Source organism: Sinohyriopsis cumingii, unplaced genomic scaffold (assembly GCF_028554795.1).
Source record: "Sinohyriopsis cumingii isolate HCF-2022 unplaced genomic scaffold, ASM2855479v2 utg000741l, whole genome shotgun sequence".
NCBI classification, from domain to species: domain Eukaryota; kingdom Metazoa; phylum Mollusca; class Bivalvia; order Unionida; family Unionidae; genus Sinohyriopsis; species Sinohyriopsis cumingii.
Window position 1 is genome coordinate 1593132 of NW_028315927.1, and position 24574 is coordinate 1617705.

Consider the following 24574-nt stretch of genomic DNA (forward strand, 5'->3'; position numbering starts at 1 on the left):
ATTAATGTTTGATGTGCAGCTGAAAGAATAATATAACGTCACCACGTCATTGTGCCTTTTGATACTTTAAGGAACCGTAGTGAAATAGACAATGAGAGATTGCACATGCTTTAATGATATCGTTACTTTGTTCCATCTTAACAATGAAACTTGAAATGTAATACAATTTACGACAACAGTTCTTTAAAAGTCTATATCTAAAATAAGATAAGCCCGAGAGAAAAACAATATCAACGAAGGTCAAATGAAATTAAGTCTAAAATTAGTTTGCCTTACAGTACACCTGCCGCAAACTTCAGATTAGATTCCAATAAAATATTTCACCGTCTATAAATCCAATAAGCATAAATGTATGGTCCATAACCAGTGCATGCTTAATATTTTTAAGAGCTTCACGGAAATTATTGTGTGTACTTTTGGTAAGAATGAATGTTTCTCAATACAAATTTTATGTCTTAAATCCTTACTTGGGACAAATATTTCGATGGATTATAGAGCCGTGAATCAATGACAATCTTGTATATGCCTATACGATTTAATGTATTAAATCATTAATTGCGTCAAATATTTCCATGGATTTTAGTGTAGTTAAATCCCTGACAACCCTGACTATGCCAGTACACTTACAGCTATTAAATCCTTACTTGGGACAAATATTTCATTTCATTCCAGTGCATTTCAATCCATTGCAACCTTAAATATTGGCAGTGTTATTGGGCTATATCTCTCTAAATATCCTGCACAGCGACGCAACAAATGTGGATATGGCCATCCCTGCTGCTCGAAATATCCCTTCACCAGTAAATATCCTTATATATCAAAATATAACTTGCCCTGTTGAATCCATCACTTGCAGGCACACTTGTGGAGATCCAGCCGATGTGTGTCGAACCCTTAGGTCACCTCTACCAACACCTGTAGTAATATTACTTTTTATCTCCTTGTCCATCTCTGTCCAATCCAGGAAACTGCTTACAATCCTGATCGACTTGATGTGGGCACTATAGTAAAGATATAGTAAGTCCTAATGGAATTGATGTAGATATTATAGAAAATATGCACCTAGTCCTAATAGACTTGATGTGGGCAATGTAGTAAAGATATATACAATACAAATGGATTTGATGTGGACACTCTAGTAAAGATACATTAATTTCTAATGAAAATGATGTGGGTACTATATTAAAGATATATTCAATCCTAATCGACTTAATGTGGGTACAATATTAAATATATATTCCTATTTAAATGATACATACCTTGTAATCGAATTTTTTGGCAACATAAAGAATTATATTACAGCATGAATTATTTCTACATTATTGTGTTTTAATCATTCCAGGTGCTTGCGAACATTTCAGCAGCAAGATTTCTTTTCACTTTTAGAGTAAAGTAAAAGATACTGGTCTGAATGAGGGGGGAAATCTGATATTTTTTCTGGCTTGACAAAAGTCAATAAACTTTAAGTTTATAAGCCCACGGTGGAAGAAAAAGCAACTACGATGATTTGTAATTCATATACATTAATATTCTCAAATTCAGATATTATTCCAAATCTTCTCTCTATACATGTTGAAAGTTGTCTTTAGCTTCTGATTTGGTTTTGAAGGATAATAAGGTTTTACTCACACAAAAATGAATCACTCGAACTGTTTCAAGGAAGTTGTTAGTGTAAGCTTAAAGGTTAAGAGGGTCCGTATATGTAGGTGCCAACAATGTGTTGGTAATAACTATGGGTTCTGTGTTGTGCGTGACCTCTTTTTGGCAAATAGTTTTAGCAATGCGAATCAGCATAAGCCTAGTAACATATTAAAAAATTCAACAATAAGGTCAAATCGGTCTTAAATATTAACAATGAACGAATTTGTGTCATAGGTTTCCATACACGCATATGCATTGTTTTTGAGAGGAAGAAAAAAGTGTTTGTTAAATTAAACGTTGGCAAATTATTTTTGTTGTTTTTTAATATGTACCACACTTGAGTTAAGTTTCAGTTAACGTGGAATCGATATTGATATCTGTACCATAAGATATAAAATTAAAAGTACTAATTTATTAAACAAAGATTTCGATATAAATTTTGAACTTGTGTAGGTGACTAAATGTCGAAACATTTTGTTTGATTTTGTTAAATTTATTCTGACGAATTACCCAAAGATGAAAGTACCCAAAGAATGGCGTCTTTGCATAGATAGGAAACGTGCACGTAGAATCCACATTACACCAGAGGACATCCTTTCCAGCAACATTAAAAATGTACGGTGTATCCTGAAAAATAAAAATATCATTTTCTTTGTTGTAAATATCGCACCTTACATGAGTTTTCTTTCATATGAAGTTCTGAATCAAATTAAATAAGTTTAAATTTATCAGTCTTGTTTAGCAATAATAAAGTTTTCTAAATAATGTCTTTACGCGATCATTAATATGACGTTTTGTAAATGATGTCTTTAATGCGATCATTAACATGACGTTTTATAAATAATGTCTTTAATGCGATCTTTAATATGATGTAATTCCTCTCCACTGCTCCCTAATTTATTTTCTTCTTTATATATATATATACATATAGACAGAGAGACAAACAGTCAGACAGACAACCAGACAGAGAGTACTAATCAGATGGCAAATAACAGTCCTTTCAAGTACACTGAATCCTGGAAAGGATACTATGTGTCAGAGATTGATTAAGTTGAATGCAACAAACTGAAAACGACCATTGCACAACTAGTTTCATACTAGCCTCGGCGTTTTCGACACTAAGTGAGTCGTTTTCAAAGGCAAATACCAATCAAAGACAAGACAAACAGAAGACAACATTTGACATGATATTTCTACAGGAATAAAAGCTTGATTGTTTTGATAATTCAGCTAGTTGGCTTTAACTTGATGCTGATATTTTATGTTCAACTAAAAATCGATTATTTATCTAGCCACCTGTTTTATTTTAATGTAATTTGCGTAACCGCATATGTTATCCCCTTTATTTCATTATTTTACCATCGTAGCTCCAACAACAGATATTAATTTTAAAAAATCCAATGAATATATCTCTTTCGAGACCAACAGAGTATCAAGAATGAATGATTCCTAATAATAAATCACTTATATAGCAAGGTAATAAGCATGTAGTAATACAGTGTCATATGAGGCTTTATAATAAATCATTATGTTTTTCGAGTTTCTCAAATTCAGGATACAAATCAGCTGAATTGCAAATGGCTCATTAGAAAATAGGTCAAGCTGACTTTTTAACAGTACCAATGTCCTCGTTGGAGCAAGCGATGTTTATTTGAACTGTTCCAGGGCATCGACCTTAGAAGTTTGTGAATGAAATAGTTTTACGCATTATACATGATGTAGCTGATTCTATGAATGCAGATTACAGTGTTAGATTATTAGCAATACAAATTGTTTAATTCAAACCATGTACGACATTGTAAGTTAAAATATGTAGGACATTGTTAGTTAAAATATGTAGGACATGGTTTATAAAGTTGGGCAGAATAAGGAGGAAAGACATGGTCAACTAAAGAAAAAAGTTCGATTAAAGGTGAACATTATTTCATGAATGTAGTCTTGAGCAGCAGTGGCGTCACTAGGGGGGTGCGGACCGCACCGGGTGACATCATCAGAGGGGTGACATAAGAATGACTGTTAAACCACCTTAGTGACGCCACTGCTGAGAAGCATTGTTGCATCAAAGAGTAAAAGAATTGTACAAACACAATGTTGGAATAATTCGGAATAAACCGAAACAGGAAATATTCCAAATACTAAAGATAAGAGCAGCTTCATGACAGACAAATCTGAGCATGCATACACACTCAACGTATCATGTTGACAGCAAATACATACCAATGGAATTTGAAGTGGCTGACTCATATTTGGGAACTCTGAAAAGAATTAGTATGCCTCGTTTTGTCAGATATTTTTTGGGCTTAAAACAGTAAGAAAGTTTCATGCGAAAATATACAAAATTCATCTAGTACTTCGAATTCCAGTTACTTCATTATAGTCACTACTATAAACTTGCTGTTACAGCCAGACACAAAGGTAATAGTTCCCAAAGCGTAATTAATTGCACAAAACTGCATCTTATTCAAATCAGCATTTCCACAGACGTGATATAAGTATTTCACGAGTGAAACGTGAAAACAGATTTGTCGACATGTAGAGATAATGAGATAATGCACATTTGGGTGGTGTTTTAATTGGATGGTCAAAACTTTTCTGATTTTGTGTATACTAGCAAGCTGTACAGAATGAGACATATAACTAGGAACGCTTGTTATAAGTAAATAGTTAATAAATTCAATGTGATAAAGAAGAATGCTGGAAAATTACCTGTTTAATATGTTCATGTCGATGGCTTGTTTATAACTCCTAACAACAATTTATTAAGCATTAACTATTCTCTGGATGTTCTTCAAATGACAAATAACTATAATTTGAGACATATTTATTATGATCCGGAAAGGACTGATGCCTATACAAATATAAATCAATAGTGGGAATAAATGAGACGGGAGAAACATGAAATACGTTAAATAGAAAGAATGGTTAACTGAATGCTCTACCCACAATACACAAGCATATGAGAAGAAGGTTCTGAACAATAATGTTTTAGTCAATCAGCTGGATAGGTAGTGGCGGGCAGATTTTGTTGAAATGAAATCGTGTGAATTCGCAGCAATTCATAGCAGTACATTTTCACACTGATACATGCTTTTTTTAATTTAGTCATAGCTAAAAGGAGAGATGACATATGCGATGTTTGTCATTTCTTAACATAAATGCACAATGATATTTTATCAGACAATAAAATAGTCGTATGGTAATGTATTTACTTCTGAACATTTTGTAATCCAATCCATTCACCAACTGCTTCCTTCAATATAGTTTCGCTAGTCTATCGTATATTTTGTCAATTTAGTTTTCTTATTTTCAATCTAAGATGATCTGAGCCATCGCGAGAATTTGTTCTGCTAGCAAATGGTAAAACTTCTGAGATCTGAAATATTCATTGTCATCTCTACAAAACTGAGCTTCTTATTTCCTTTTCTTCTCAGATTTGTCATTTGTTAACTTTGGTTGCAGCTTTTTCGTAGATCTTAACAAATTCGTTCTCAAAATTATATTGTGTTTCAGGCATAAATTTATATTCAGGTTAGAATTTTCATCATGACTGTTAATCCCAATATACACTTCTGTACATCTCATTTAGTTCGAAGCCTATATGAAAGTAAAAATTACGTTTGTTAGTGAATGGCACTTTTTCCTTTTCTTCTAAATGTGGATTATATCCTTGGCCTAGTTGATTTTAGTACCCATCGAATTATTTTAGTAATTTTATAGTATTCCATTGCAAGAGAGACACATTTATTTATATGAGGGCAAATAATCAATCATTGAAACAACCACAACCGAGCAAGAAAATCTTAAAATCCACTTTAGATATCCAAACAACATGGTAATCATTAGGTTGATTTAGCAAATGCTTCTCTGACACTTCATTGTGTTCATCATGTGTCCATTAATTGCTTTTATAAGCATATATTTCCTCACATTCGAACCACAACCATTTTCAGGGATAAAGTTGCACAAGAAATCCTTTAATCTTGACCCATCGTAATTATTCATTTTTATCTGTCCATTTTTGTGCAAGTAGTGTCCGTCATTTGCCTCGTAGTATGCATGTGGTTTAAAACAATTCCACCACCTTTATAACTCTCAATCGTTATGTTAGTCAAGTTATACACCTTTAACATGACTATCATTATTTGCTAATCAGGGAGCATTATACTGATGGACAGGATGCTGTTTGCATTTACCGATTCTAACAATGTATATGTCTTTACTTTAATGTTGTGAAGGTTTCAAGGTTCAACTATTTCCTAACATTAATGTATATAATATTAATAATCATTTGTTTCCTATAACACAAGTTTTGTTTTGATGGTAGACATTTTATAATTAAACTTACAATAGGACACCTGGCGGTTTATGATACAATTATGATTTTAAAAAAATCGTAATTGTGTTGTTTCCCAGTGCACCATCGACAGTGGTTACCTCCGTAACAATTATACCTTAAAAATTATAAGAAACAACATACGGAACATCTACTGGCATTTATAGTTTGTTGACTTCTTATTAGTGAGTTTTTTCATGCATAGTGGCTGTTGCGGTATCAATATTGTACCATATTAGTTTGTGCTTAGACACCATTTAAGCGTATTTACAGATATATTGATGTCGTTCATTATATTTACATAGGTTTACACTGATCGTGAAAAAATAGATTCCAACTTTATAGTTATTAGGACTATCATGTTGAACTACAAAGAATATATCAAATATATCATTGTCTTTCTAGTTTCGCTGCTCTAAACGTTTTGAATTGAAATTCTTTAACACATTCAGAAACATTTACAAATTTATTCAAATTATGTCCGAATTGTTTTGATATCATATTTTACCGAGCTTCCATCAAACAACAGAAATGTCCGTTTAAATCATAAACATTTCCATTCTCGTCTTAGAGGCCGTCCTGAATGGGTTGTTTCTTAAGTCTTATCATCAAACTGAGCTTTCACACAGTGCTAAATTTGTCCAATTAATTCTTCAAATATGTACCATTAAAATTCTTGTGCAAATTATTATTGGTATGGTAGTGAAATTAATACTAATTCCCAATTATCATATACAATCTTCATTTTTAGAGTAGCGACATCAATACTCAATGCCAATCATCATAAAAATCTCTAAGTCTCTTCGATGCAAAAATTTAAATATTCAACAAGTCTTTCATAATTTAGTTTATCTCACCAGCATTAGTGTTCAACTACGTAACTATTTTAAGTATCGACGGTTGCTTGCGTTTTTTAGCTCTGTCACGTACCACACATTATTTTGTCATTTTAACCTCTTCATTACACCACTGCTCTATGCTGTAATGCAGTCCACTCTAACAATAATTAAGAAACGACAATTCCCCCTAAATAGCACGCTCGTTGTGTATTTGCTTATTACATATATTCCCTATGTATTCCTTTACGTCAGATTATATTCACGTTGTAGCTAAATGTGAATATTTTGTACCGAAAGTAGAAAAAAGGTTCTTGAAGGGAAGTAATTCGTAAGGGAATAACTGTGCCTTCCAACACACGAGGAAAGCATCTCCCTTTGCCATTGTTGTCTCTGTGTTCAGTCATTATTTACGATGTGAAGGAATGTACAAAATTATTGTTTTGTGTTCACTAAATGTCTTCATAATTGCACTCGCTTAGTCTCACGGATTGAATTTTAAGTTTCTCAAAACAATTTTAATATGTTTATTTAATTTTCAATAAAAATCAAAACGATTGAAGATAATCAATTTGTAATTTCATTGAGGTAATGTACGGTCTTAATTTCGCCTTCTTATAATATGCAGACACTATTTCGCTGAAGAAGATCATAATTTCGTAAATATTAAAAATCAGTTTGCATTATTCGTCATCAATATCCTCGGGTTACGTGAAGAGTTAAATTTTAGTCGTTACTTAAATTCAGGGATTCTATACAGGGGCACCATATTTCCTTCAGTCAATCTTTATTTGGTATTAGAATCGTTGTTTGTAGCAAATACAATATTTAGCAATAATAACATGCAGTTAGGTCCTTTCTGTTTGGTTTTTATTAAAATTATGATAAAATTGTGTTTTAAAAGAATGGCGCTTCATTTTATATCTGGTTCAGTTATCTTATTGATATTCCATTACTCATCTTAAAACGAATACAAATTTGTTATTCCTCTTATAGACAAAAACAGTGAATTATGTTACCTATCAACCACGCCGACTATTTAACTTTAAAAGTCAGTTGCATACAAGTTTTCAACAAATGAATGAGATCTTATGTCGATTTGCATGGTTTCAATTATTTCCTATAACAGGTAGATGTGTTACAATCCTTTGTAGATTAAAAAGTTCTTTTTCAAATTCGATGAATTGTTTAAACGGTCGATTCAGTTTATTCTCAAACTTTGAATTAGCGAAACATTTCCTATCTCCATTTTTCTGACACCAGTTTTGTTCTATATCATGCAGTAACAAAAATTCCGCATATGGAGAAAGACATCACATATAGCCAAAAAAAGCTTTCACATTCTGAGGCTTTTTCATTGTTCGTTATTGTTGACCAAAACATAAATATCAGTTACATCTAAGCACCAAAGATGATCTCTTTAGAACTTTAAATAAGTGACTAAATTTTATGATTTGTAAGTGATATTAATATCATTTTGAAACAAGCAATATGAGGTCTCCACCTTTTCGGTCAAATACCTTATTTTCACTCTCGCCAAATCTCTTTTGATGTGATAGGCACGTGTTATTCCGTTTTGGCATTGCAATATCGATTGAGGATTTATATAACGGTAATCTGCTGAAAAGTCAGAGCAAATGCGTGTTTTGTATATTTGGCTCAAGAAAAGGTATGAAATCAAGGAAAATGTATTTACAGTGGAATAAAACAAAATAAAAACAATATAAACTTACTCCTGACTTCTATCATAAAGCATCGTTGATCAGAAGAATCCATGCTGTAACGGACAAGAAATAAGGGTGTACAGAAACAAAGGTCACTCAAACATGCATGCACGATAAGACTCAATTCACCTATGCAATTGCATGACAGATTTTATGCAAATCTACAAACACATTAACTTTGTATCATATTAAAAATATTTAAGCATTGTTCTCATCATTATTATCTCGAAATTAAAAATGGTTTGCTTTAAAGTTTTAAAACAAAACTGCGAATGAAAAGGTTAGATTTAAATACGGGAGTTCTTTTAAGGACGTTAGTTACCTAATATGAATCATTACATTTACTGATTGACGGTGAAAAAGAAGGTATTTAATGGAACAGGCAATCTGTTATAAACAAGGCAGGATAATGAAATAGCAAGCTAATGTTGATAGTATCACATATCGTCTTGTAAATATCGATCTCACTGTCTATGAATTTGTTTTAGATACCCTTTGCAATAATGATGCTTTAATAATATGACAACACCGAAGTGCAAAAGAAAATCTAAAGCGCACAAACCTGATCTTTGGTTGAAATGTAGATCTTTATTAAAGACAGTATGTGCCATTTTGCTCCCCTTTATGTATTACCATGTATTACCCAATGTATTGACTTGTTTACTAATATGCCCTCTAAATATCAACAACGCCTCTAAACATCTTCGAGCAGGTTTAGTCCTTGTTCAAACACCTAGCCTCTGGATTAAAACTACCCTCCATTTTACATGTAAAAATTGAAGCAAAGTATACAAACCATGAACATTATACTCCTTCATTTGCACCCTCAAAGGGATTCTTACCCGTTTGTGTCTTCTACGTCAACACATACAATGTGTTCACCAATATCAGTGTCAAGAGGGATCCACGTCAGTGTAGCCATTTTCACATTCTGGTGGTTTAAATACAGAGTGTCCCTCACATTGATGATTTGCACGTTCTCTTGATGTAGACCGAGAAACGAGAAGTGATCGATGAGTCTATATATATATATATATATATATATATATATATATATATATATATATATATATATATATATATATATATAGCCAAATGTTTCAACTGATACATTTAAATTTCGATGAAGCGGTGGAAGGTATATGTAAAATGTAAAATTCTGGCAAAAATTGTTTCTTTTTGTCATATACTGTCAGCTGGAAGCTTTTCAACGTAAATTTAAACTTCTTTCTTGCTTGGTATTTATTTGTGAGGACAATTTAGAGTTAATATATTTATTGACAAGCCTTGTCCGAAGCAGTATGATACACATTTGATACGACTAGAACTTTATCATTTAGATGTTATAAATCTTAAAATAATGCAACCTAAAACATATTTTGTTTCAAAACGGTTAAAGTAACCTTTTTGATGATGTGCTAACGAAACCTTAACTTTCAGATTGATAGATACATTGGAAAGAAAAGGAAATATAAATAGTTCCGTTGATATTCTTCGAAATGTTTATTTCCTCCTTCTACCTACAGTTTAGAACAATTGAAGACCACTATACTGGGTCTTCACCATGACTATCCTTTGTTTTCATTTCAGATACCAGTACTCCAACCCAGAGGATACAATTATGTATCAACGAAATATTAAGCCAACAACTCCTCACTACTTAAATAAAAATCCACACAAGGTCACCAAACTAATATCACCATTTTCAAACAACGCACTAGGTCATCCATTCTATATCCTCCATTTGTGTTTTTAAAAATAAAAAACCTATCCATATCTGCCATTTGTGTGAGGTTTTTGATGATCCCAGGGGAAAACAACACCTCAGGCCACCTACCCATGTGCTCCAAATATAAAAGGCTTTATGCCCCCAAATTAAACATGAACAACACCTGATCTCTGTTATGTATATTTAAATTGTATTTACTTGACTGTTTTAATGATTATTTGGGACTTAGCTCATTATACTGTAAGGTCCTCTTTAACATAAGGAAAAACATTTACTTTCTGATGTTTCTAAACATGTTGGAAACATGTACTTCTGTTACATATTTTTGAGACCATAGAGTCGTAAGAGACACTGTGGGCTCGTACGAGATTTCATATTCTGTTAAACATTTCAGAGATTTAAAAAATATTCTTCTAAATTTAAATTAACATTGTTTCGAAAGATTCCTAGTCACTGGACCGGGTTTAAGTTTTACATATTTTCGAAATCTTATCTGAAACCATAAAGCTTTCATAGTGTCATCTGAAAGGGGGAACTTTCTTTATAATCCTACCCAGGAATGGTTAGATTGTTTTGAAATGTTGAATAAGCTTGTTGAACATTGAGATATCTCCTAAATGAAAATTGCTTGAACAAATCAAACTATGCAGAATATTTTTATTCAATATTTGCAGAAAAGGAAGTTTCAGGATCCTAGTATTTTGAGTTTGATCAGTAAATATGGATATGAATTTGTTCGGAAATTGAAAGAATTAGAGTTCAGAAAGATGAACAAAGAGTTCAAATAAAAAGCTTCAGTTCAGTAGGAAATAATGGATATCCAAACACAGAAAGAGGAAAAGGAAAATTGGAGAGAACAAAAAAAGAACATAAACGTTCAAAACAGAGGGAAATGGAAAAAGAAATACAAATGCAGAGAGATCAAAGAGGGAGATGTAGAGAGGACAAGACGAGAGGAAAATGCAAATGCAGAGACATAGAGATACAAACGATATGCAAATGCAGAGAGAAAGATACATGAGAAAGAAGTACAAATGAAGAGAGAGAAATGAGAGAGGCAGAGATGAAACGAAGAGAAGTAACTACAAAAATAGGAAGAGAGAGAGAAGAAATGAAATTGAAATATGGAATAAAAGATATGTGACGCAGGAGTAACACATTCCGGTCAGCTTTTTCACCCAAGCTCAGGTTTTAATGTTTTAAAAATATTTTTTTAAAAACACATTTCTCGCTTTGACCGTTCCTGTGGCCCAGAGGCTAGAGAGTCCGCTTAGGATACAGGATGTCGCGAATACCATACCAAAGACTTGTAAAAATGGTACTAACAGCTACCTCAATAGGCTCCAAGCACTCAGAGATTAGTGTCAGGACTAGTCGACCTGGTGTCAGAATAACTTACATGGCCAAAGGAACAATGGACTTATTTATCGACAACTGTATTTAATGGCACATCTCGTGCATTTTACACTTCACTCTCCGTGAAATAAAGTACTGATTATGATCTGGTTAAGGAGTTAGTCTTTAATGGTTATGAGTTAGTACCTGAGGCATATCAATAAAGGATTAGAAATGATAGAAACGAAACTGCACAAACCTATGAGCACTTAGTTTTTAGATATAATACGACAAGAATGTTGACCAAACTTCGATAACCTCTGATAGCACGTATTAGTTCAAGAGTTCATGAAATGAATCCATAGTGATAGCAAGACCTATGTTCATGATCAAAATGAAGAAACTTTGGAAACTAATGTTCGAGCAACTGACGACTTTTTCTTGATTCACAAAGTTTCATTTCTCAATAAGTCTTCCTCTCACTAGCTTTGTTTTTGGTAAACAGATTATCACAGTCCCATACGAGCACTTCTAAACATTAATCTTTCACGACTTTTAAACACCATATTTCTATAAGGACTGATTAGAAATCCTAATCGCTTCCTATGTATCTCAAAACAGAAGGCTACATATTTCTGATTGCTACATGTTGCTCAGTAAATCAACGTAATAACCGCCGTTTAAATGACCTTATCTCAGAAAGGTCAAGAGATCAGGGACAGGTATTGAGAGCAATACAATACACTGGTTTGGTGAGACAAACCAAAGTCTGATTTTATCATGAAGAAATAACAACAATTCATGTTGAAAAGTTCAGAATTACATATTGGTGATTCTGCCAAGTCTACTGCTACTAAACAAATTAGGGACTCAGGAACTTCACTTATTCTTATATCATCAGGTGTTCGATTTTATCTGAGAGGTCTAGTCTTGTGAAAATGTTGTTATTCAGGGAGTAGAGTGCGGCTTTGTTATTCTCCCTTTCCATTATGTCAGTTTGGTGTCAGACTTATTCTCGGGATATGTGGCTGTTGGAGACGTGCCTTCTTTACTTATAAAGTGTATTCGTCTCTCACCAGAAAATGAGCAAGTTGAAGATAACGTTATGGTTAATTCACTTATAACTGACTAGCCAGGTTTGAACCAGAATTGGATCATGTCGGAAATGAAATCCCTGATTTGAATCCTGCTTGTGTAGTTTCCAGAGAAACGGAGAAATGCTCATATAAATATGATGAAACGTATTCATCTACATAACACGTTTATTGATCAATAAATATATATTTATCACTATGATCCTTTTCCTACTACCCATTCTCTTTATTATAATCAAGCGTGACAAAAGACAATCATTCATTGTCGAAACAGAGCACCATCTTGAGAAATCCTGTTTGGTTCAGAACGCTATTAGTGAATGTAATCAAACTCAGTTCCTAATTTGTTATTTTGTGAACAATTAGGTCCAGATGTAAAAATGGAGACGGATGGTCAGGTAGCTACCAACTTTTTGATCTGAAGTCATATCGACCAAAATATTTTAATCTAGCTCCTGGAAATCAATCGGCAGGTCGTTTAGGAGTCAATAACACTCATCACATGATCTTGGATCATTTTTATTTGCCGATAATTAGAAACGATATTTCTAAGTACCATACATCTTGTCACACTTGATAAATGATAAATGATGGGAAAACCGAAATTGAAGATACCTAAGACTCACTTGCAACATTCCTGCATTTAACGAAACATATATCAGAATAATGGTAGATTGTGTCAGTTACATACCTAAGGTCAAGTTAGGAAAATAATACTTGTGGCCCATTGTGTCTGCGTCCACGATACTTTCGGTAGCAAATCCAAAGATTAAAACTAAAATATTGTTAAATCTTTGATGCAACTTCTTTTAAACGTCTGGCCTTCCAAATCAGTTCAGTCAGATTAATGGTCAAATTTTATGTCCGGAAGGTTTCAAAAATGTTATTGTGTGCATTGGGGAGCCAGCAATTGAAATGTCCGCTTGTGTTGTGACTAAAGAACAGTCAAGAGTGTCATTAAAACACATTCACTTCCACTTTGGATTTGTGACAGAACATTAAAGACTTTTGAGATTTGTTTCACAATTATGTAAGTCGCTCTTAACTTTGAACTTTGTAATTGTATTTCCTGCTTTTACTCAGCTTGTAAATGTCGCTACTTTAGAACCATAATAGTCATATTAAATCAACGGATACCCATTGTCTACTCAAGACAACAATTTTTGCTTGCAAACTACCAAATCGGCATTTATTATAAGTAATAAATACACTTTGCCAAATAAATAATATTTCGACCACTTTTATGCTACATTTTTATGTTGCATCGTACAATTTATTTGTTCTAGCTGATGTTTTCGAGACAAAGATACCGTCGGGTAACTCGTCAGAGACAAGGTTGATTCCCGAACCATTGAAGATAGTGAATAATAGAGCAAGCTCTTAACATAGAACTAAGTCACATTTGTTTTATTTATTACACCTTTGTTTGACATTGCTATATAATTAGGTTTAATAAACTCTGCCAATTGTAGCTCATGTGCAACATTTCACTTCACCTCACTGGTCTCTTTCAACTCTCAACCGCTTTGGCTGCTAGAAAATTGATATATGCCACTAACAGTAAAGGCAATATTCCTTAACAAAGACTGATCACATAGAATATCTCAGATGACCACTGGTTACTGTAGACAGAACATTTGGGTCCTCTAAACCGGAATCATGTTGCTGCTTATCACATTAGGTTCGTGTTCGCCTTACATTAGCATATCACAGTCGAACATAAAGTAACAATAACTAAAGTGCCAATCAATAATGTCGAAGACAAACACCTGTTTGTCTTAATCTGTTCTCTATACTTCTCACTTACACAATCTTATACCTCGATGCTTGCTCTTGTAGAATCCAAACTAATGTAAACTAATGCAGTTTTTTTTTTCAAAATGACAGCTCGAGAATTGTAAAACCAAAACAAATAGATAAATATATGTAAAATGTATTCCAACTTAAGTACTTTCTCTAGCTATATAGTTCTCTATGTCCTCACCCACACCCCAGAATTTTATTTGTACAAAGATTGTCTATCGCTTGTATTCTTCGAATCATTGCTTTATGCGCCAATGCGTTATATACGCATTACGTATATTATTGTCAAAAGGTTTTTAGGTATACGTCAAGACAATAAAGTTATATCCAGTTAGTTATACAATGACTGAAGACAGAAGCGTGTTATCATTGTACTAAGACCTCACTCTGTAGCAAATTAAACATACAGCCATAGACAAAGATGTGTGAACGTACGCTGGTGAGTTCGCTTCTGCATAAACCTCAACTTTCCACATCGAACCGCAATAAACGCTGAATCTGTGGTTGCCCTCAGGGGTCGGCGGAAGGAATACTGGTTCATGGACTTCATCAAGGAATTGAACTGCAAACTGAATAAAATATAAAACCATTGAAGTTAAACACATATGTCCACAAAATAACTTATAATCATTTTCAGCGATGAATAACTTCTAACTAGGCATGTAGCGAGCGAGTGCTGTAAATGGAATAATTTGACACATAATATTGTCATATGGGACATACACTCTTGTCAAGTGTGACGGTATTTCCTTCGCTAATCTATATAAATCATGGATGCCCATGAGATAGTTCACTTTTTTGCTTGATACAATAGACATCCAGTTAAAGAGACGAACAATCTCGAAAAGTTCAGATTTTTTTTCAAAACCCACCACTTCTATATGAACATCGTGGGACTGTGAACATTTTGTAATAACCACGTACATCCGAAAAATGAAGAACTTGCATGAACGCAAGTGCTACAGTGAGGCTTGTGGACTATTACCGTTAACAAAATCACTTATTAATACAATTGATGAGAAAAGAACTTAGCTTAGTTAAACTTGCAATTCAATCATATCTCATTGTGACTTACACGAGGCAACACAACAAAATACATGGTTCAAGTGTGCAGAACCTTTTTTATTGGACATTTAGCAATCACAATTGTATGCCAAACTAGGTGGCATGTTTCATCTTATGCAGGACTTGGTGTCTAATCATGATACAAAATCATGCTAGTTTTCATTAGGTTATGGAATTAAGTTCTTCGATATAAAGTAAACAAATGTGTACCAGACCGACGGACGTAAAAGATGATTCTAGTACAACCTACCAACATTGTTTAAAAGAGTTTTTGAAATCTAAAGTTGGGTAATGTGATCCAGAGGGTTATATTGGAAGTAAATTGAAACTACAAAGGAAGGAAGACTATAGATAATATGTCCATTATTCGCCAAGCTTGAAATGAATGCATTTTTCCAATATGCAGACAAAATGTTAACTAGATAATTGTTATTAAATAAACAAATATTTAAATATGTCACTCTGACATCTAACTCGATGTCACTACAAGAAATATTAATTATCTACATGTTTCTTGAAGTCAATAACTGATTTTTGTGTAGGACAATATTATTGTCCGAGATTTTATATTTCTCTTATACTAATGTTTCATTTAATATCAGAGGAGCTAGCAATGAATTCAAGATGGATTCTATTATGATCCGATACATAACTATTATTTTTCCTACCGCGTATATAATGGACACATCATGATCAAGAACCAGTGAAGAGCAAATCAAATATTTTCAATAGAATTCCTTACCATACTTAGAGTCCCATTTCCTGCATATTTAAAACGAATAAACGTTGGAGAATTACCTGTACAGTACTTGCTGAGATACTTTTAAAATTAATAGGAAAGTCTCTTCTATGGTCACGAAGTATTATAGCGATGGCACCCCATTTACCGTTCTTATATCCTAAACTCCTGCTAGATGGGACCGAAATTATGCAATCCTGTGAAAATAATAATAATAATAATAATAATAATAATAATAATAATATGTATAATCATAATCATAATATGTTCTCACCACATGACACAAAATTATAAAGGATGAAGAGGTATGCATGAAATAAGAACTGAGAACAACGAAATATTAAATTCAGAATGGAATGTTTAATTTGTTAATTTGAAGATAACGAACAGCATAACGTTTTATTTATACCAGGCTGGTTATGTAAACATCTTTTTGTCATTCTATATGCAAAAACATGTATTAATAATGGTGATTTATAAGAGACGGACTATCATGGTTCAGAAAGATTGCATTTTAATTACAATTTGTAAAACTACAGAGCTTATGAAAACTGGAAATGGAAAACAAATTAATACTATATGACCGTTTTACAAAAAGTTAATAGTCACAGAGCTTTGAACTGATTCTCTTTTAGAGCCTCTGAAGATCCTGGTGTATATTGCTTTAATTTTCCCATTTTACTTATAACGTAGACTACATGTCAGAAACGATGGAATGTGTCATGCAACTTGCTCTCTGTAATACTGCACGTATAAATCTTCATAAAACAATTTCCTATATAATGAAATAATTAAAATTATTTAATATTGAGGTATAAAAAGGGATTTATTTTACCCATGTTCCTAAACTATTTATGTGGGACAGATAAACATCGTGTAACAGTATGTATGCGTATCTATTGTTATAGTGGATATTTGCATCTTTAACCATTTGGGTTTTAAAAATTTTTATATAGGCTCGCACAAGAAAACAGTAGGTAAACATTTCTGTTTTACTCTGGGTCCTTATCTGTGCTCATAGTTGTCGGTCATTTTCCATTTCCTCCAACATAGTTTGGAATTCTGTCATGCTAATTACTTTATCCTCGATGACTACTGACTACAAGTTTATAATCGTGATGAGACTACGTTATGTTGTTCCAAGTTTTTCTCAACAGAGTAACCATATAGAAATGATTTACTAGCCCCACCCAGGGAAACGGTTTCTGTCAATATAACCCCCAAAACAATTCTGGTTTGTATGCCTAAAGCAGTTGTTTTGATTTTGATTCCAGCTACACAAAGGTAAACAGTTCACGTTTGTATTTTACACCAAGTACAGGAATCTTGGTGATTTTATTTTCAAGTTGGTGCTCAGGTTGGATTTTATTTCGTGTCAGTAACATTGAGGGTCCATAGTGCTTCTACTAATAATAGTACTTGCATAAGACAGGTAAGACAGTCTGACTTTTTTCAAGTGCAACAAGCACACGCATTTCTATCGATTTATCCCTCCTGAGTCGCACTATTGTCAGAGAAATATATACTTGGGGAATATTTAAATGTGCACGTTCTGTGTGTCAAGCACACTTTTAAGTTCCAACCGAAGCATCTTACGATACTGAATGATGAATTAAACGTTTGTTCCTGACAAGATCTTTTTTCTGTTGCGTTAATGTTGGTTTAAAATATTCGTTGGTGAAAGTAACCGGGTTGATATCAGCATTAAATTCCACTTCCTCATTACGGAAACAATGATTGTGCACATAGTGTTAAAGACAACAATTGAACGATTTCGCGTTCTGATGCAATGGGTTGTTACTGTTATATCGTGGTTGTTCAAACGGTTGATTTGTATCTGTCTTTCAAAACGAATATATTTTAGCATTGATAATTGTTTGATAACACCGTTTTCAAGAAGGTGGAACAAATCGAAATAATTTTATTTGGAAAGTCTCAATGTAGTTTCACAATTGTTTATTGTTGGGCTTTACTTTACCCAGCTGATTTTCACTAAGGCCGATCGTCAATTCATGATAACAAAATTGTTATTCAAAGATCTAACTGGTTCAAATACTCTATCCATTTCCACAGGAGAATCAAGGACCCTCATGCAGCCACCCATGCTATCCAGGAACTTATTCGTGTCAGAAAGAATCACAACATAACATCTGTAATTAGCATTAGCCGCACATACACCTGCATGAAAATACATATCAACAACGACTTGTCTGAAAACTAATCCAGGTGCTTCATTGAAAAGAAGTAAATCGGGTACAACGTATTGGGGTCATGTTGGTAAATTTGGAAACCAGTGTAAATGTTTTGATTTCGGTCCAGATACGATCATATATTGTGATATGCAGTATGATTGTATTATGGTCAAGCATCGTTTATTCAAAAAGTTGACGATGACCCTTTAACTGCAAATAGACCTCAGTTACCTCTAAGTTGTCAAATATTATCTTACTACGATCTTAGCACTTAGTATCTAGCTCTGTAAGCTGGCACGTCTTTTGGAGCGGTAAGACATGTTAAGCGCTTATGTATCATGAGCATTGTACCGCAATTATTACGTGATTGGTGCACATATGTGGTATTAGCGACAAACTAAAGCATCATTCAATAAACGGCAACAAGCATGATTTTGTAGACATCAAATGCAGTGATCCACAATATTAAGTTTTCTAATACAAATCTACCATTTGCGACACCTACACCACGACAAACATATTTCGCCCCCCCCCCCAAAAAAAAAAAAATTAAAAAAAAATTCGAACATCTCTACAAAACCCAAATATGTGACTTAGTGGGATTCCACGCGAAAGTCATAAGTCTAAACGTAGTTGTCCGAATTGTTACAACCACCATTAAAAGCGTTTTGGAGAAAAGGAAAACAGCTTGCACATCTGCATCAGCCTTGTGTAAATGATTTTTAAAGTCGTGTAATTTTATATGTTGAGAATCCTCATTATCATATGTTTCCTTGATAAATATCAATGCTGGACAAGGTGTTCTCATGTAATCGTGGTTGTATCTGGCGAATTCAAGACCGGTCATGGCAATGTCAAGATTACCATCAAATGAATAGCATTCACCTTTGAACAACGCCATTTTTCAGCTCTAAATAAATGCTAAAGTGATATTGGCTGGATAATAATCACGTGCCTTTGTTGTCTTGAACATGATTGCTTTCGATTTCCATGAAGGCCCAACATGGAAGAAAACCTATAGACGTGTCGTGTACTTCTAATTCTATATTTTGTTGATAAGGGACCCTAGCAGTGTACGAATAAAACCGAAAATCTCTTTTGCTTGTATCCACCAATACAGGCAAGTCCATGTCAAACGTAGGATCTGATATATCTTTCAACTGAGTTATTCTGATACGATGTTAATTTTGCCTAATGCCATTTGCAGGACGGTTATAACCCCTCCTCATTACCAGTTTTGGAATCATCTGATCTCACATTTGTGTTTGAGTGGCTTTATTAATAAATTTACCAATCGCGGCTGGAATAATTTATGTTGACTATCATTGTAGTCGGTCTCGAGACTTCTGAATCGCTCAGAATCACAGAACTTTCAACCGATCCACAGCAACATTGTTGATGTTATCAACGAATTGCATTATATGATTAACGATTTATGCAGCAAGTGATCACTGTGCCGTGAGTACCAAAATTCCCTGAACTACTTTATTTTGACCGTTCGGTGATACATTTTTTGAACAGGTTTCAACACGTTTACTGCACGCACTGTTATTATACTGGATCAGTGATGAATGTGCAAATTGAGTCTGGAAAAACGGATTTGCTACCATCACATATATTCTTCAGTGGTATAGGCTTAATTTGTACAGAGAAATCAATGTCGTTGAATTGAATTTTCGTTTTGAGTAGCGGTTAAATAATACATTCTTTTGTTTATAACACAACCTTGTCTTCATATTTTGCACGATGCTGTATTAAAACTCGAACTACAAATTCAACTCGAGTTTAGACACATAATGGCAAAGCCACAATTTCAAGAACATATGGTCTGCATATACTAAAAAGCATTAACTATTGTTGAAGTTGCAAGCAGATATGAAAAAGCGGCGATCTTAAATTAAAAAGATCTGCAAGTGTCTCAGATGCACTCGAATACATTTATGCACATTCACCATTATCATGGCTACGATTATTACAATTATATTCAGGTAAATAATGTAGAATGTATTGAGTATGTTGCTGGATTATTCGTAAAATTTCATGTGTGGTACAGTGATGGACCACACGTTTCCCAAAGGCGAAAGTCGTAACACCGTTTGATAATATCTATCGCCTGGCATCAAATATCGACGAACTCATAGGTAAACGCACATGTGATGTTTCTTCAACCAGATCATATGTTCTGTATGTATCAATGGGCATTGCTCGCGAAGACATTCCACGTAGGTATCTTGCCTGAGATCCCATGCAAAGTAACATGATGAATCACCTTTGGCTTGTTTAATGTTCTTGAATCCATCCACATATGAGCTCATTTTAAGACGAAATCTAGCATGTTCTTCGATTGGTTTACGCGAGCATACGTCTTTTTATTGTTTTTACAAAACAATTCGTGTTCTTTTGGATAATAGATTTTATTCAATTGTTTTCACGAGTGTCTTTGATGGGATATCCGAATAAATGTCATCGGAGGTTGTTTGATCAGCAGCTAGTCAGTGTATGTATAAAGAATCGTGACACGATCCTGGTAAGACTGTTTGGTATTGCCCCAATAAAACTCATAAATTAGTAGCATTGAGCTTTGCTTTTTACTATGAACTGCAATAAGTTCACCATGAAAGTTCGTTCGAGATTCACTTACCGGACCAGCAAAAAAGGCTTCAAAGTTTATGTTGTCCAATGTTGAATCTACTTTGTTATGGTAAATTCTCCATTGTCCTGCCAATCATGAAATTATTCGTGAAATAAATCATGAAACTTATACAAATCTTATATTGCAAAGGAGTTGCTCCCATTTGTTCTAAGATCAGTATTCATTAAATGTACGGGGATATCCAATCTTGCTGACTAAATCTAAGTACTCCGTGGACTTTACTTAAACTATTCCCAAGAATAGAAACACCAGCAGATTTAATTCGTCCACTACATTCCTGGTTTTGGTCCTGATATTTGGAACAAGCCTAGTACATTCTGTAACTTAACGTCCTGATTCATCAACCATTCTGCACTAGTAAGGAGACAGCAACTCAACAGACACTGACAACACTTTTGATGCTAATGGATAATTGTGATTAGCACTGTGAAGACATTCAGTCTATTCTAAATCAACTTCAAAGAAGTTTGTCGCAATTGCTGTTATAATCGTGTACGTGTTTTTGTATTTAAGTATATGCTGGATCAAATAAAGAAAACCTAACCATAATGGTTATTGAAGTAAAGATACATGGTGTAACTGTTTGGATCAGAAGGATTATACCCGTCTATGCTTGCGTTGTTGGCATTCTCTTATCCATTATTATCCATTCTTTTTTTTTCATAACGAAAAGGGCGCTCGAAAAGCAGGTCAAGGTCAATCAACATTCCAACTCTAATTTTGTTTTGTATAGATGAGCAGCACAAGCCATTCCTGGTGACGAGGTGCAATGTGCAGCGTCAAAATTCAACACTTACAAGACTGTGTGCGAAATGTTTCAAATACATGAGCGAGCAACAACAGATAAGTACGCAAATGCAAATCATGATAGCCACACATTGTTTTGCAGCCAATTGCAAAAATAATTATGTATGCATGTTCATAATCTTTTTCTGAAATAATATTTACGTGACACTGATGCAAAAAGTGTTCAATCGGTGGCAAATACGTTTCGGCAAACTTGTCCCGATTGTTCATTTACTTGTATGGGTACACCCATTTTCTTGTTAAAAAGCCAGTTTTAGTGACACCATAATGACTGATGAGTTTTGGCGCTTCCTGTCGCAAAATACCTAACTAAATTATCCCATTAAGAATTCAGAAACTATACCGACTCGATTAATTGTACTTATCCGACTTCAAACGTTATGAATTTTCCCATATTGTTTGGAATAACATTTACTGTTGCCTTTGACGCTGATGTGATTCATTGCATTATATAATAGATATCTTACGCAGCTTATGAAGCATTACAAGAATTGTTATTTGTATTTAAGCTACTCTCAACGCACCATGGATGTGACAATGATTAAGAGCTTTGAAATTCTTGAAGAAGGCAACGTTTAGCAGAAATTACCAAAAAATGTACAACAATACGTTTCCGTATAAAACTTCTGAATATCATCACCTGTGACGTCGGGCGAGGAGGGTTGTTCTCTAATCAACTTGAATGTATCTTCGAACGATTTAAGATGCCCCTCATTGAATCCTTACCACGATACTACACTTGTGGCTCAGTTTTGCCTGTCACATCTGATCACATTGTAATAACCTCCGCAAGGAAGTTGTTCAGCAAGTGGTGTTGTATTTGTTTAATTCTAACTTTGTTTATTATTATTTTAGCCCATCAGCCCCATGTTGCTGATTGGCTAAATAATAATTAACAAAGTGATGACAGACATTTTCAACACAGTCATGACAGCAGCTGCCAAGGACACCATTGGCCTCCATCGCCCAAATAAAAGATTCTGAAGTTGGGTGATGCCCGTAGAGACCTCAAAAACACCAGACACACAACAGGGCAATGGAGTACCGAGAAATAAATAAGAATATCAGGGGGAAAAAACCTGAAGAAAGCAAAAGAAGATTGGATTGGACAAAAGTGCACAGAAATAGGGAGCAGTCTGAGAACAAAATAACAGCAAAAAGGCATTCCAAATTGTGAAAGACCTCACCAGACAGAAACAACCAAGAGTCAGTACCATCCAAGACAAAAATGGAAAATGCCTTATAGATGGACTGAGTATTGCAAAGAACTCTACAACCATCAGTCCACAGGAGACCCAGACGTGCTTGAAGTTCCAAACTCCTCAAATGATGATGATTTCCCCATTCTCAAAGAAGACGTGGAGTCAGCAATAAGAGCACTGAAGAATGGGAAGGCAGCCGGAATAGATTACATCCCAGCTGAACTTATCAAGAATGGGGGATCAGTGAAAAAGCTACTAACAAAAATCTGCAACAAGATCTGTCAGAAAGGTGAATGGCCAACACAATGGACGCAGTCACTGATTATAACACTCCCTAAAAAAGACAATCTCCAGCTGTGCTAAAATTACAGAACTATCAGATTGATCAGCCATGCTAGTAAGGTAATGCTGAAGACCATCTTGAACAGACTGAAACCACAATCAGAAGAAATAATCGTTGAAGAACAGGCATGTTTGCCATTTGCCAAACGAAAGTTGTATTGCCCAAATCGTTCTTTTATTTTAAGGTGAAAGGTGTTACATGTATCTATATTATGTTATTCGTATAACGTACTTACATTTGACTCATTTGAGCATATTTATTTTAACTATTTACTTTTGTGGCTGACCTATACTATAACATTACATACATGTTTTTTTATTAAGTCATAAAGATTATTGTCAAGTTCATGTAAAGAAATAATTGGGACAAAGTACGTTCGGAAATAATTAAATGGAAGACATGTAAACGACACATGATGCTAATAGAACTTCGGTATTCTAGAGGTGTGATACATACGCTAGTTGCTGATTCAACATCATCATCATCAACAGTCGCATGATCTAGTGTGGTCGTCGAGGCACTGTGCTGCTGAACATCTGACCAGTTCCTTCCACTTGTCTCGATCATGTGCCAATGCCTGTGCCTCCGCAAAACTTTTCCTGGCCCATTGTGTGATGTTGTCAGTCCACATTTTACTATGTCTACATCTCCTTCTACCACCCTGGACGGTGCCCTGCAGGATGTTGTGGATAGACTGTTGGCTCTAGTGATATGGCCATACCATTTCAGCTTTCTCTTTTTGACGGTGGTGAGGAGGTCCTCATATTGGCCTACTTTGCGCCTGATGGTGTTACGCACTTCTTCATTTGTGATGTGGTCCATGTAAGAGATGCCAAGGATGGTTCTGCAGCATCCCATTTCATGTGCCTGGATTCTTCCTTGTAATTCTGCTGTCAGGGTCCAGGACACACATGAGTACAAAAAGATTGAGATGACTAATGCTCGCAATAGTCTGATTTTAGTTTTCAGACAGATATTCATGTCTCTCCAGATGGGTCTTTGCTTCGACATAGCTGCCGTTGTTTGTGCTCATATGGACAAAATGTATGCTCTTGATCCCTCTTCGGTGTTTATGGAA

At 34.3% G+C, this 24574-nt stretch overlaps 1 protein-coding gene across 1 annotated transcript in view; it reads right to left on the reverse strand.

The window, feature by feature from the left end:
- Positions 1-24574, reverse strand: part of LOC149773256 (uncharacterized) — a 58126-nt gene that overhangs the window by 18097 nt on the left and 15455 nt on the right. The window contains exons 6-12 of the mRNA XM_089946550.1: positions 16359-16496; positions 14931-15064; positions 9377-9553; positions 8544-8587; positions 3859-3896; positions 2168-2268; positions 834-1001 (exon numbers count right to left, since the gene is read on the reverse strand). Of these exons, the coding sequence (XP_089802676.1) occupies positions 834-1001; positions 2168-2268; positions 3859-3896; positions 8544-8587; positions 9377-9553; positions 14931-15064; positions 16359-16496 (800 nt within the window). The remainder of the gene's footprint in view (positions 1-833; positions 1002-2167; positions 2269-3858; positions 3897-8543; positions 8588-9376; positions 9554-14930; positions 15065-16358; positions 16497-24574) is intronic.